The sequence below is a fragment of the Caretta caretta genome, chromosome 1 (genome assembly GCF_965140235.1).
Source record: "Caretta caretta isolate rCarCar2 chromosome 1, rCarCar1.hap1, whole genome shotgun sequence".
NCBI lineage: Eukaryota > Metazoa > Chordata > Testudines > Cheloniidae > Caretta > Caretta caretta.
The window spans coordinates 266,738,224-266,752,969 of NC_134206.1; the positions used below are offsets into that span (position 1 = coordinate 266,738,224).

General features: G+C 48.3%; 1 protein-coding gene across 1 annotated transcript in view; it reads left to right on the forward strand.

The window, feature by feature from the left end:
• The first annotated feature begins 237 nt into the window (after window positions 1–237).
• Window positions 238–14,746, forward strand: part of SLC5A8 (solute carrier family 5 member 8) — a 42,933-nt gene continuing 28,424 nt past the window's right edge. The window contains exons 1-2 of the mRNA XM_048835461.2: window positions 238–1,084; window positions 7,670–7,735. Of these exons, the coding sequence (XP_048691418.1) occupies window positions 746–1,084; window positions 7,670–7,735 (405 nt within the window). The 5' untranslated portion in view covers window positions 238–745. The remainder of the gene's footprint in view (window positions 1,085–7,669; window positions 7,736–14,746) is intronic.

A 14,746-nucleotide genomic window follows, 5' to 3' on the forward strand; every position in this document is an offset into this window, starting at 1 on the left:
CAGGGCGCGCAGAGCCGGCACAGGGCGTGCAGGGAGCGGGGGCGCTGAGCTGGGCACAGGGCGTGCAGGGAGAGGGGGCGCTGAGCTGGGCACAGGGCGTGCAGGGAGAGGGGGCGCTGAGCTGGGCACAGGGCGCGCAGAGGCGGCACAGAGCGCGCAGGGAGCGGGGGCGCTGAGCTGGGCACAGGGCGTGCAGGGAGAGGGGGCGCTGAGCTGGGCACAGGGCGCGCAGAGGCGGCACAGAGCGCGCAGGGAGCGGGGGCGCTGAGCTGGGCACAGGGCGTGCAGGGAGACGGGGCGCTGAGCTGGGCACAGGGCGCGCAGAGGCGGCACCGAGCGCGCAGGGAGCGGGGGCGCTGAGCTGGGCACAGGGCGCGCAGAGGCGGCACAGAGCGCGCAGGGAGCGGGGGCGCTGAGCTGGGCACAGGCGCGCAGAGCCGACACAGGGAGCGGGGGCGCTGAGCTGGGTACAGGGCGCGCGGGGAACGGGACGCGCAGCGCCGGGCACAGGGCGCGCAAATCGAGGATCGCTTGAGGGATCTTGAGGGATCAAGACGCGCAGGGAGCGGGGGCGCTGAGCTGGGCACAGGGCGCGCGGGGAACGGGACGCGCAGCGCCGGGCACAGGGCGCGCAAATCGAGGATCGCTGGCTGCCACCCATAGCCCCGTGTAGCGAGCCCCGGGGGCGCCTCCTCCCCCGCCTCCAGAGTTAAACACAACCCCTCCGCTGCGAGCGCCTGCGGCCATGGGCATCGGGCACTTCACCGTGTGGGACTATGTGGTGTTCGGGGCCATGCTGCTGGTCTCCGCGGTCATCGGCGTGTACTACGCCTTCGCGGGCGGCGGCCAGCAGACCTCCAAGGACTTCCTGATGGGCGGCCGCAGCATGAACGCCCTGCCCGTGGCGCTGTCCCTCACCGCCAGCTTCATGTCGGCGGTCACCGTGCTGGGCACCCCGGCGGAGATCTACCGCTTCGGGGCCATATTCTGCATCTTCGCCATCACCTACTTCCTGGTGGTGCTCATCAGCGCCGAGGTCTTCCTGCCCGTCTTCTACAGGCTGGGGATCACCAGCACCTACGAGGTAAGCGGGGCTGCCGCTCTCTCCCCACTAGGGAGCACTAGCCCCATTCAGCATCCTCGCTATACCCTCCATACCGATCCGCTATGCCTGTGTCTCTCAGGAGCGTCCCCCACGTGGCCTTGCCCCTGTAGTAGCCCGCCCCTTCCAATTGATATTTCCCCCTTGCAGAGGCCATGGCAGGTCTCCCGGTGACCCCTAAGATCTCCTGTCTCAATGGACTCACTCCATATGAGTTTGCTCCTGGAGAGTGGTTTCAGAGGGGTAGCCCTATTAGTGTGTATCTGCAAAAATAAAAAGGAGTACTTGTGGCACCTTAGAGCCTAACAAATTTATTTGGGCATAAGCTTTCGTGGGCTAAAATCCACTCCATGCATCTGATGAAGTGGGTTTTAGCCCACGAAAGCTTATGCCCAAATAAATTTGTTAGTCTCTAAAATGCCACAAGTACTCCTAGTTGTTTTTTCTCCTGGAGAATGTTAGCCCTCTAGATTTTCAATCCAAGCTGTGGATTTAATTTTGCACAGATTGGTTCGTGACTTGGAATAACACAAAGAAAAGCCCTCTAAAATAGAAGCCGAAACTCCCAATCCTGGGTGCCTGCCTCAATTTAAGTTCCTAAATCCAGGTTGAGGCATAAAGGCCCAATCCAGCAGATCATTTAGACACCCATATGAACAGTCAAGCATATGAACAGTCTTATTGATTTCACTGGGACTTCCTCTTGTGTTTACAGATAAATAGGTCTCTGGATCAGGGCCCTAAATAGCAGCGGCTGGATTTTCCTTAGTACTTATACAATGAGATCTGCAAGTGCTCAGCATATGTGCAAGTCAGGCCACTTCTTTACCTGGGTGCCAAAATATGGCTTTAGAAAATTAGGACTTGATTTTCCACTGCACCCCAGCCCAGTGTGGTAAAAGCTGCACACAGGGCAATTTTAACTTAGGCCTCTGGCATAAAGTCCCTGAGGGATCTAGCATCCATTGGGAAGTGGGAGCCTTGTTGACATCGCCCCTTCACTCTTCCTGCGTCTTGCCTATTCTTACACCAAGCAGTGAAGTTTCTGCACAGGAGGTGGAAGAACAGCTCCATTAGATTCTCCCCAACATAGGGGGAATTCTCCAGTACAGATCTCTAGTTGCCTCAAGTTGACTTTGCACCACATACATTTTGGGCTCTTAATTATGACTAGACACTAACTCCTGAAAAAGACGGGTAAAAAATGCAGTATTATTATAGTGCAGCCATTAAGTTCATTCCCCTCACTGTTAGTATGAGCGGACTACCATAGTTCAAACACTTCTTTTTGTTCACCGAAGTGTTAAACTGTGCCTTTCTGTATGCATCCATTCAAAATTCAATGATGTTTAAACAATTGCAAAGACTCAAAGATGAATGCCAGCTCTTTGAAATGAGATATTTGTATCTGCATTGATTGGCCCATAAAGGAGATCTCCTTTACCCAACTGTACATGGATGTTTCTGTTAAGACAAGGGAATGAAATTTCAGGGTAAAAAGTCAAATGAAGCCAAGATTGACTGTCAGCTGAGGATCTTGAGTCTTAGCCTACACTATAGGCAGAAGGTTGTGGTTCATGCTTAGGGCCCTATTGTCGTCAGATGTCACCGTTGTGGTGCTCTGCTCTGTTCAATGTTAATAACAGTCGGCTGCGTGCATGTGTTCGGTCTGTGTGCTGGCCCTGCTCTGTGCAGATAGCTGACACGGCAGCAGGGCCAGCCCACAACATTTTGGCACCTGAGGTGGGGAGCTCAAATGACACCTCCATGTCCCCTCGCTTGAGCCAAAACTTTGAAAGGTCTCAATATGCCTTCTTCCCGTTCTACTCCTCTCATGGAACTGCTCTGCTACCTACCCCAATAAAGGAGAACTAATAACTTAAAATGTCTTGTTCAAAAATTTTAAGTAACACTTAACTTTCAAATGCCTGAACAGCAAATGCAACCTTTCTTGTCTGGCATTTTTATCTGTTTGAATAATCAAAGTGCTGCTTTCCGTGCCTTCTTGGTTGCAAAGATTTGAACTGCTTCCTGCTGAAAGTCCACAGTCTGGGCCAGCTCATGCTCTATTGAGATAGCTGCAAGGCCGACCAGCCTCTCCTGTGTCATTGTGGAGTGTAGATATTTTTTATTAACTTCAGCTTGGAGAAGCTGCGTTCTCCACTGGTAACAGTTACAGGAAGTGTTAGAAGTATGTGCAAAGCAACAAAAGCATTTGGAAAGAGGGTGGTCATTTTATTTGTGCACATATATTCCAGAACAGCCTTTGGAGTTGATCCTGCTGAAATGTATCTTGAAAGGGCTTTCAGTTCATCACCTAAAGCCCTCGCATCAATATCGCGCATGTCATCATGTGTCAACACTGTCTCTAGTGCCCTGCATTGCTGGTGTAGGTCTTCTTCAGGTATAGGGAGGAGTTTTGGAATATCATACAACATCCCAAATATACTGCTGTGTTCCTTGAGCTGCATGAAACATTCTTCAACTAACTCTATTGCACAATCTAGCACCTGGTTAAAGAATTTAACTTTGAATTGTTGTTTGGGGACTCTTATGGGATTATCCTGTGCCTTGTAATCAAAATGTCTTCTTCTTTGGTGACTCTTGTATTCTTGAATGGGTGGGAAAATAGCTTCAGTGTGAAGTTCCTCTACCAACTTCTGTGCACTCTTCAGAACGTTTTGAAATCCCTCATCTGGCTGGTAAGACTGTAGGTATGACTTTGCTTTCTCCAGTTGTTTCATTGCTCCAGATATATCAGGGTCAACACCATGGAGTCTCTTGCTTACAACATTTATTTCAAACAGTAAGTCATGCCACATCACTAAGCCACACAGAAATTTGAAGTTATGTATGTTTCTGGTGATTCCATTTCCCTCTGCCACTGTTCTCCCATGAACAGTTCCTGTCCTAGCATTATCCTCCATAATGGCAACTATGGCATCATCTGTCTTCCCAATTTGGTGTTTGATAGGCTTTATCGCCTCCACTCGACTTTCCCATCACGTGCCACTCAGTGGTTTCAGCATCAGAGAGGATGTTCCCAGATGTTGCTTCAAAATTTGCCATCAATAAGTTGATGCCAAGAGAAAAATACATAGATGCTTTGAATTACATTAAAAAATTCAGCAGCCTCACTAGAAGCTGATGCTGCATCACTGACCAGTAAGTTCAATTAATGAGAACTGCATGGGACAAAAAAAGCTCGAGGGTTTAACTCTCGGATCTGTGTCTGCACTCCTCTGTTCTTTCCTCTCATGTTGGCACCATTATCATAGCCCTGACCTCTCATGTCAGCTACCACAATTCCCGTATCTTCCAGTTTTTTAAGAAGCACATTTGTCATACCAGCTCCTGTAGTATCATCAATGTCAATAAATTCTAGAAAATGCTCTCTGACATTCACCATTGCAGGGACATTTTCACTAGGTTCTGTTGTTGTTGTTACAAAACGCACCATTAAAGTCATTTGTTCCGTATGGCTGATATCAGGTGTGCAATCCAGAATAACAGAGTAATATCTTGCTGACTTCAGATCTGCCACATTCTTCTGTTTGACTTTTGTTGCCAGTAACTGTATGATCTCATTTTGAATTGTTTCCAAGGTAGTGGTGTGTGTACATTTCTTGGGTGGTGACTCTTCTTAGATGCTCCTGGAGTACAGCATCAAACTTAGCCATCAGCTCCACAATTTTAAGGAAGTTTCCATTGTTTGGCACATACAGCTGGTCTGAAGTGCCAGGCAGTGCTAGGTTTTGGGTAGCAAGCATTCTCACAATGGCAATGAGCCTTTTCAGAACATGTTGCTGGTAAAGAGACTCTGATGCAATCTTCTCTTGACGCTGATCATCTATGGTGGCCTTTAACCTTTGTCTCCTCTCAAGCTCTTTCCATCTGTGGAACGTTCTCTGGTGATTTGCTGCCTTTCATGGCATGCCAGATTTCTAGCCAGATTTTTCCAGTCCTTTGTTCCTGTGGAACCCAATGTGACTGGAACATTAGACTGGAAGAGTTTGCAACAAAAACAGTATGCAGCATTTTGAGTTTTTGAGTAGATAAGCCATGGCCTCTCCACTTTGTCACCATTGGGGATTTCACGCCAGTAATGTGTTGGATGGAAACTCCTATTTTCATTGTCTTTGGGGAACATGAAGTTTTTCACTTGCTGTGGTCCATGCAGTACAAGGAAGTCCCTCAGGCTACTGCTCAAGTGGGTCCACAGCCCTGGATCATCTAGACTTAAGGAACTAAACTTAGCAGCAGCTGTTTCTTGTGCCTCCACCACACTCTCCTCCTCTCTCTCCCTGCAGCTCCTGCTGCTTTTTGTTATTCCCTCTTACCTTTTCTCCTGCCTGCCTGTTATGTCTCTTGTGCCCTCCTTCCTCCAGCACAGCGCTCCACCATCTCTGTGCATCTAGAGCAGAGAGAATACATATGCACCAGCAGCAGACACAATTTTCTACACTCTGGGTCCTAGTGGCGCCCCCCCCCCGCACAGTCTGGCACCTGAGGCGGCTGCCTCAGTTCGCCTCATGGTAAGGCCAGCCCTCCACAGTAGACCCGAAGAGAACCCCCACTGACCACAGATTCCGAGAAGGTATTCAGGCAGGTTTATTGTCAAACGAAGCACAGTAATAGTTTTCCGCAGACTGTACAGGACATACTACGAATATGTGCCCCCTGACAATGGCCATAGCTCAGTCAGTGGCGGGACTCTCCACTGCCCCTTAGGCTGGACCAAGACAACTCCTTAGGTGTGAATTCTTATACACAGGTACAAACAAGTTACACATCACTCCTGATGTATTGAGGTACAACCCCTCTACCTAGTAAGGTGTTGCCTATCATCTTGTGCATGTTGGTTTGAACAAAACAACTCTATCCATCATGTTATCCTTTAGGATCCTGTCTTCCTTGTTATCTCTGTGGAATGTGCTAATCCTGGTCTGTTCTGGTACCATCCTGGCCCATGTTTATATTACTAGTGCTTAGTGTTCAGGTATGTGTATAATTGCAGCATCAGCCTTCTTCTTGCCAGCTTCCATGAGCAGGGCCTGCCTCTGGCTCACAGCTTAATTTTGCTTTATGTTAGCAAAGTCTTGACCATTACTTTAGTTCAGGCCTTAGGTCTCATACTGGGCCTCTAATACAAGGGTTTACGTTTCAGGGCCTTATCCTACCACACCTACCAAATTCACGGCCATGAAAAATGCTTCACGGACCATGAAATCTGGTCTCCCCTCATGAAATCTGGTCTTTTGTGTGCTTTTACCCTATACTATACCAATTTCATGGGGGAACCAGAGTTTCTCAAACTGGGGGTCCTGACCCAAAAGGGAGTTGCAGGGGGGTCACAAGGTTATTTTAGGGGGGATCGTGGTATTGCCACCCTTACTTCTGTGCTGCCTTCAGAGCTGGGCGGCTGGAGAGCGGTGGCTGTTGGACGGGCCCCCAGCTCTGAAGGCGGCGCCCCGCCAGCAGCTGCGCAAAAGTAAGGGTGACAATACCATACCATGCCACCTTACTTCTGCACTGCTGCCTTCCGAGCTGGGTGGCCTGAGAATGGCGGCTGCTGACTGAGGGCCCAGCTCTGCAGGTAGCAGCACAGAAGTAAGGGTGGCAATACCGTACCATGCTCCTGGCCAGCAGCCGCTGCTCTCTGGCCACCCCATTCTGAAGGCGGCGTCACCGCCAGCAGCAGCGCAGAAGTAAGGGTAGCAATACCACAACCCTCCCTACAATAACCATGTGACCCCCCCCCCACTTCTTTTTAGGTTAGGACCCCTACAATTTCTTCACCTTGAAATTTCATATTTAAATAGCTGAAATCATGAAATTTACTCTTTTTAAAATCCTATGACCATGAAATTGACCAAAATGGACTGTGAATTTGGTAGGGCCCTATTCATGCTGTATAAGATCTGGGTATTATTATTAGTAGTAATTTATTATTATACACCATACCAGAAGTTGGGTTTATAGATAATGCTAACAGACAGTGAATGCCTCGGGCAAGTGCTGCTGGTCCTGTTACAGTAGCAGGAGATCCAGATTTAGATGACCCAGTTAAACTGAAAGACTTCTGCCCCTCTCAGACAGCTGTTCGGCTGCAAATGAAAATCTTGGCAGTTTTCAAAGAGGGTAGAGATAACTCTTTCTTCCACCTCACAATAAAAAAAAGTTATATTCCCTCACAACTAGTTAGGATTGTAGCTAAAGACTGGATTTTGTCCCGTCACAATGCACAACTATTGTCTGAAAAGTTCTGTAAGATACCTGTGCTAGAAAGCACTACATATGTATGTATATATGACCAAACTCTGTTCTTTGTGCTCCAGCTTATACTAACTAGGTAAATATTTAGCTTCTCTCAGGTTTAACTAAATGACAGTGATGTCTGCAGAAAACAAGATCAGGTTGATCATGAGAGCTGCCAGCCATCCATGTAAATATAAAAACGGTTACTTCTGCTGAACAGTAGTATCTTTTCTTACAGGAGGTGTCTTAATACCATTTCTATAAATGTAAATTTTTGACATTAAAGTTGTTTATTCACCTCTTTTGCAGTATTTGGAGCTTCGATTTAATAAATATCTGCGTCTCTGTGGGACAATCCTCTTCATTATACAAACGGCAAGTAAACCTCAAACAGGTTCTTTGATCTTTAATAGCCTTGAGCATTATTTTAGTGTAGTGTAACTGGTAGTCACATGTAAGTGGTTGCTAAGTTTATTGTGAAATATTAGATATTGACATGAAAGAAAGAGACAAGGAAGTTCTTCATACTACCTAGTAATGACGAGCATGCACTCTCCAGCACTGCTCTTTGTTCCCTGCCCAGAGGATCCTTGAGTAACCCGAGTATCTAGGGAACGTTGAACTAAACACACGTTGCAATGCTAGCTGGTTGCTTGCTACTTGGCACTGGTACTTGTCCCTCCCTGTAAAGCAAGGACAAACCCATCAGAGATATAGAAAGCATGAGAAGAATAGTGGAACACCACTATATTTGAATACCGATGTCATCTCACCTTAAAATAATATTCACTAAGAAACTGAAGGCTAAAAGTGGGTCAAGCTATTCATAAACCACAGCGAAAAATAATTCAATACATATTAGAAATATGTCCAAGAAAATATGTATTTCTCTGTGCTAAAGCTTATATCTGAAACTGTCTGGATCATTAAAAGGAAGATTTTTTAAAAATAGTATTTTACTGTTCTGCTGGTATAATTTTATTGGTCCTCTAGCCATCGGTGTGTCATTTTTTTCTAAATAAAATGAAGAAGTTGAAAGATTAGATCTCGATTCTTCTTTTAATTTAGACAAAATCTGATCATGATTGTGGCAAGAACACGTTTTGTCTGGGATGCCAGAAAGCAGATGGGAAAACATTCACTGCATATTAGAAAGCTATTTTTCTATGCTGACTCACTCAAAAAGTTTGCTGTCCCATGCCATGCTGACAGTCAGCCAGGTACTCTATGGGTATGTCTACACTACGAAATTAGGTTGAATTTATAGAAGTCGTTTTTTTAGAAATCGGTTTTATGTATTCGAGTATGTGTGTCCCCACTGAAAATGCTCTAAGTGCATTAAGTGCATTAACTCGGCGGAGCGCTTCCACAGTACCGAGGCTAGAGTCGACTTCTGGAGCATTGCACTGAGGGTAGCTATCCCACCGTTCCTGCAGTCTCTGCTGCCCATTGGAATTCTGGGTTGAGATCCCAATGCCTGATGGGGCTAAAACATTGTCGTGGGTGGTTCTGGGTACATATCGTCAGGCCCCCGTTCCCTCTCTCCCTCCGTGAAAGCAAGGGCAGACAATCGTTTCGCGCCTTTTTTCCTGAGTTACCTGTGCAGACGCCATACCACGGCAAGCATGGAGCCCGCTCCGCTCACTGTCACCGTATGTCTCCTGGGTGCTGGCAGACGCGGTACTGCATTGCTACACAGTAGCAGCAACTCATTGCCTTGTGGCAGCAGACGGTACAATAGGACTGGTAGCCGTCATCATCATGTCCGAGGTGCTCCTGGCCACGTCGGCCAGGAGCGCCTGGGCAGACATGGGCGCAGGGACTAAATTTGGAGTGACGTGATCAAGTCATTCTCTTTAGTCCTGCAGTCAGTCCTATTGAACCATCTTATGGTAAGCAGGCAGACGATATGTATTGCTGGCAGTCGTATTGCATCATCTTCTGCCGGGCAGCCATGAGATGTGGATGGCATGCAGTCCTCTGCACCATCTGCTGCCAGCCAAAGATGTAAAAGATAGATGGAGTGGATCAGAACAAGAAATAGACCAGATTTGTTTTGTACTCATTTGCGTCCCCCCCTCCCCCATCTAGGGGACTCATTCCTCTAGGTCATACTGCAGTCACTCCCAGAGAAGGTGCAGCGAGGTAAATCTAGCCATGTATCAATCAGAGGCCAGACTAACCTCCTTGTTCCAATAAGAACAATAACTTAGGTGCACCATTTCTTATTGGAACCCTCCGTGAAGTCCTGCCTGAAATACTCCTTGATGTACAGGCACCCCCTTTGTTGATTTTAGCTCCCTGAAGCCAACCCTGTAAGCCGTGTCGTCAGTCGCCCCTCCCTCCGTCAGAGCAACGGCAGACAATCGTTCCGCGCCTTTTTTCTGTGCAGACGCCATACCAAGGCAAGCATGGAGGCCGCTCAGCTCACTTTGGCAATTAGGAGCACATTAAACACCACACGCATTATCCAGCAGTATATGCAGCACCAGAACCTGGCAGAGCGATACCGGGCGAGGAGGCGACGTCAGCGCGGTTGCGTGAGTGATCAGGACATGGACACAGATTTCTCTGAAAGCATGGGCCCTGCCAATGCATGCATCATGGTGCTAATGGGGCAGCTTCATGCTGTGGAACGCCGATTCTGGGCTCGGGAAACAAGCACACACGGGTGGGACCGCATAGTGTTGCAGGTCTGGGATGATTTCCAGTGGCTGCGAAACTTTCGCATGCGTAAGGGCACTTTCACGGAACTTTGTGACTTGCTTTCCCCTGCCCTGAAGCACATGAATACCAAGATGAGAGCAGCCCTCACAGTTGAGAAGCGAGTGGCGATAGCCCTGTGGAAGCTTGCAACGCCAGACAGCTACCGGTCAGTTGGGAATCAATTTGGAGTGGGCAAATCTACTGTGGGGGCTGCTGTGATGCAAGTAGCCCACGCAATCAAAGATCTGCTGATATCAAGGGTAGTGACCCTGGGAAATGTGCAGGTCATAGTGGATGGCTTTGCTGCAATTGGATTCCCTAACTGTGGTGGGGCCATAGACGGAACCCATATCCCTATCTTGGCACCGGAGCACCAAGCCGCCGAGTACATAAACCGCAAGGGGTACTTTTCAATAGTGCTGCAAGCTCTGGTGGATCACAAGGGACGTTTCACCAACATCAACGTGGGATGGCCGGGAAAGGTACATGACGCTCGCATCTTCAGGAACTCTGGTCTGTTTCAAAAGCTGCAGGAAGGGACTTTATTCCCAGACCAGAAAATAACTGTTGGGGATGTTGAAATGCCTATAGTTATCCTTGGGGACCCAGCCTACCCCTTAATGCCATGGCTCATGAAGCCGTACACAGGCAGCCTGGACAGTAGTCAGGAGCTGTTCAACTACAGGCTGAGCAAGTGCAGAATGGTGGTAGAATGTGCATTTGGACGTTTAAAGGCGCGCTGGCGCAGTTTACTGATTCGCTTAGACCTCAGCGAAACCAATATTCCCACTGTTATTACTGCTTGCTGTGTGCTCCACAATATCTGTGAGAGTAAGGGGGATACGTTTATGGCGGGTGGGAGGTGAGGCAAATCGCCTGGCTGCTGGTTACGCGCAGCCAGACACCAGGGCGGTTAGAAGAGCACAGGAGGGCGCGGTACGCATCAGAGAAGCTTTGAAAACCAGTTTCATGACTGGCCAGGCTACGGTGTGAAAGTTCTCTTTGTTTCTCCTTGATGAAACCCCTGCCCCTTGGTTCACTCTACTTCCCTGTAAGCTAACCACACTCCCCTCCTCCCTTCGATCACCGCTTGCAGAGGCAATAAAGTCATTGTTGCTTCACATTCATGCATTCTTTATTCATTCATCACACAAAGAGGGGGATGACTACCAAGGTAGCCCAGGAGGGGTGGTGGAGGAGGGAAGGAAAATGCCACACAGCACTTTAAAAGTTTACAACTTTAAAATTTATTGAATGCCAGCCTTCTTTGTTTTGAGCAATCCTCTGTGGCGGAGTGGCTGGTTGGCCGGAGGCCCCCCACTGCATTCTTGGGCGTCTGGGTGTGGAGGCTATGGAACCTGGGGAGGAGGGTGGTTGGTTACACAGGGGCTGTAGTGGCAGTCTGTGCTCCAGCTGCCTTTGCTGCAGCTCAACCATACACTGGAGCATACTGGTTTGGTCCTCCAGCAGCCTCAGCATTGAATCCTGCCTCCTCTCGTCATGCTGCCACCACATTTGAGCTTCAGCCCTGTCTTCAGCCCGCCACTTACTCTCTTCAGCCCGCCACCTCTCCTCCCCGTCATTTTGTGCTTTCCTGCACTCTGACATTATTTGCCTCCATGCATTCGTCTGTGCTCTGTCAGTGTGGGAGGACAGCATGAGCTCAGAGAACATTTCATCACGAGTGCGTTTTTTTTTCTTTCTAAGCTTCACTAGCCTCTGGGAAGGAGAAGATCCTGTGATCATTGAAACACATGCAACTGGTGGAGAAAAAAAAAGGGACAGCGGTATTTAAAAGGACACATTTTATAAAACAGTGGCTACACTCTTTCAGGGTAAACCTTGCTGTTAACATTACATACATAGCACATGTGCTTTCGTTACAAGGTCGCATTTTGCCTCCTCCCACCACGTGGCTACCCCCTCAACCCTCCCCCCTCCCCGTGACTAACAGCGGGGAACATTTCTGTTCAGCCGCAGGCAAACAGCCCAGCAGGAATGGGCTCCTCTGTGTGTCCCCAGAAGAAAAGCACCCTATTTCAACCAGGTGACCATGAATGATATCTCACTCTCCTGAGGATAACACAGAGAGATAAAGAACGGATTTTGGTTGAACGCCAGCAAACCTACACTGCAATGCTTTGTTGTACAATGATTCCCAAGTATGTGTTATTGGCCTGGAGTGGTAAAGTGTCCTACCATGAAGGACGCAATAAGGCTGCCCTCCCCAGAAACCTTTTGCAAAGGCTTTGGGAGTACATCCAGGAGAGCCGCGAATGCCAGGGCAAATTAATCCTTTCACATGCTTGCTTTTAAACCATGTATAGTATTTTAAAAGGTACACTCACCGGAGGTCCCTTCTCCGCCTGCTGGGTCCAGGAGGCAGCCTTGGGTGGGTTCGGGGCGTACTGGCTCCAGGTCCAGGGTGAGAAACAGTTCCTGGCTGTCGGGAAAACCGGTTTCTCCGCTTGCTTGCTGTGAGCTATCTACAACCTCATCATCATCATCTTCCTCGTCCCCAAAACCTGCTTCTGTGTTGCCTCCATCTCCATTGAAGGAGTCAAACAACACGGCTGGGGTAGTGGTGGCTGAACCCCCTAAAATGGCATGCAGCTCATCATAGAAGCGGCATATTTGGGGCTCTGACCCGGAGCGGCCGTTCGCCTCTCTGGTTTTCTGGTAGGCTTGCCTCAGCTCCTTAAGTTTCACGAGGCACTGCTTCGGGTCCCTGTTATGGCCTCTGTCCTTCATGCCCTGGGAGATTTTGACAAAGGTTTTGGCATTTCGAAAACTGGAACGGAGATCTGATCGCACGGATTCCTCTCCCCATACAGCAATCAGATCCCGTACCTCCCGTTCAGTCCATGCTGGAGCTCTTTTGCGATTCTCGGACTCCATCATAGTCACCTCTGCTGATGAGCTCTGCATGGTCACCTGCAGCTTGCCATGCTGGCCAAACAGGAAATGAGATTCAAAAGTTCGCAGTTCTTTTCCTGTCTACCTGGACAGTGCATCTGAGTTGAGAGTGCTGTCCAGAGTGGTCACAATGGAGCACTCTGGGATAGCTCCCAGAGGCCAATACCGTCGTATTGTGTCCACAGTACCCCAAATTCGACCCGGCAAGGCCGATTTAAGTGCTAATCCACTTGTCAGGGGTGGAGTAAGGAAATCGATTTTAAGAGCCCTTTAAGTCGAAATAAAGGGCTTCATCGTGTGGACGGGTGCAGGTTTACATCAATTTAACACTGCTAAATTCGACCTAAAATCCTAGTGTAGACCAGGGCTATAATTTGTGAAGGCTACAAGTTAGGTGTAGCTTGTTCAGAAAACAGGTATAAGTGACAAAACAGTGCAGCTTGCACTGATATGGCTTTCATTGTGGAGGTAGATCCTGAGCTGTGGGGGGGATACACTCAACACACCTCAGGAGGAGCATGGAGGGGAAAGGTGGCTTTATGCCACCTTTGCGTTTCCCCAATCTGGGAGTGAGTCTGGCCCTTAACATAATTTAGAGCAGCCTATATGTTAAACATAGATGCCCAAAGTTTCACGGGGCCATTCTGGCACCTGAAGATTGCCAGAGTGTAGGGATACCCTGACCAGTCCCCCTTTCACCAGGGGAAGGGGGCATTGGTGGAGGTGACAGTGGAAAGGGGATGGCATAGGAGTTGCTATGGCAGCCCTATGGTCACCAGAGGATTCCTCAACATAGGGGGAATCCTCTGCCACCCTGTCTTAGCTGAGTTTATGGCTTCTTTGTGCTATGGAACAGTGTGGAGCAGCCTTAATTGGCCAAAGATCTGGCCCAAAGTACGCAAAACAGTTGTAAATGGCACCAGTTTGGAATTCTGTGGGGAAATTCAGCTGATGGTTTAACAAGGTGCTGTCCTCACCGAGGTCAATACGAATATTATCGGTGTAAACCATTGAAGGCTGGATATATGATGGTACAAGTTAAAGGAGCCGGGGAGTGACTTTATTTTCCTCTCTTGTTAGTTGCTTGTTGTGTTACATGCCAAGAGGACTGTAGAAGGGAATGTATGTTATACATGTAAGTTTGCACACTTGCTGAATTCCAAGTAACTGCAGGTTATGATACTTACCACTTACACATGAGCCGGAGTCTGATCTCACACCAGTGTAAATCAGGAGGAACTGTGCTGAAGTCAGTGGATTTAAATCCCATAAAGTAGGTATAAGTGAATGCAGAATCAACTCCTCAATGTGTAACTTACCCCCACTACTGATGTTGTTGTTGAATTTGGTCTGGAGACTTCCATGGAAATTGCACCTGTTTACTCGAAGCTACATCTCTGTGTTTGGCCTTGTGGAATTACACCAAGATGAAAGCTGAAGGTTTTTTGTTGTTTTTTTTTAAACTTCCTTCCTCTGAAGCACCGCGGTGACTACTGCTGGTCATAATAATCATAAGGGAAAAGATTGGTTTGTCTTTAACTCTTTCCGGTGAGGGATGGAAAATCAGACCAGTTCACAACCCTGTATGTGCATGTCACCCTCCAATGTTGGCAGCCTATAAATCCTAATGACTACACCAGAATTACTATTTAATGGCATAGCTCTAGTCCTGGGTAATCGGAGTTATGTTTGCATATTGAGTGCCATTAACATTGCAAGCGATTTCTTGGCAAAGTATTTGCCAGCCCCAGCATTTTTTCCTCT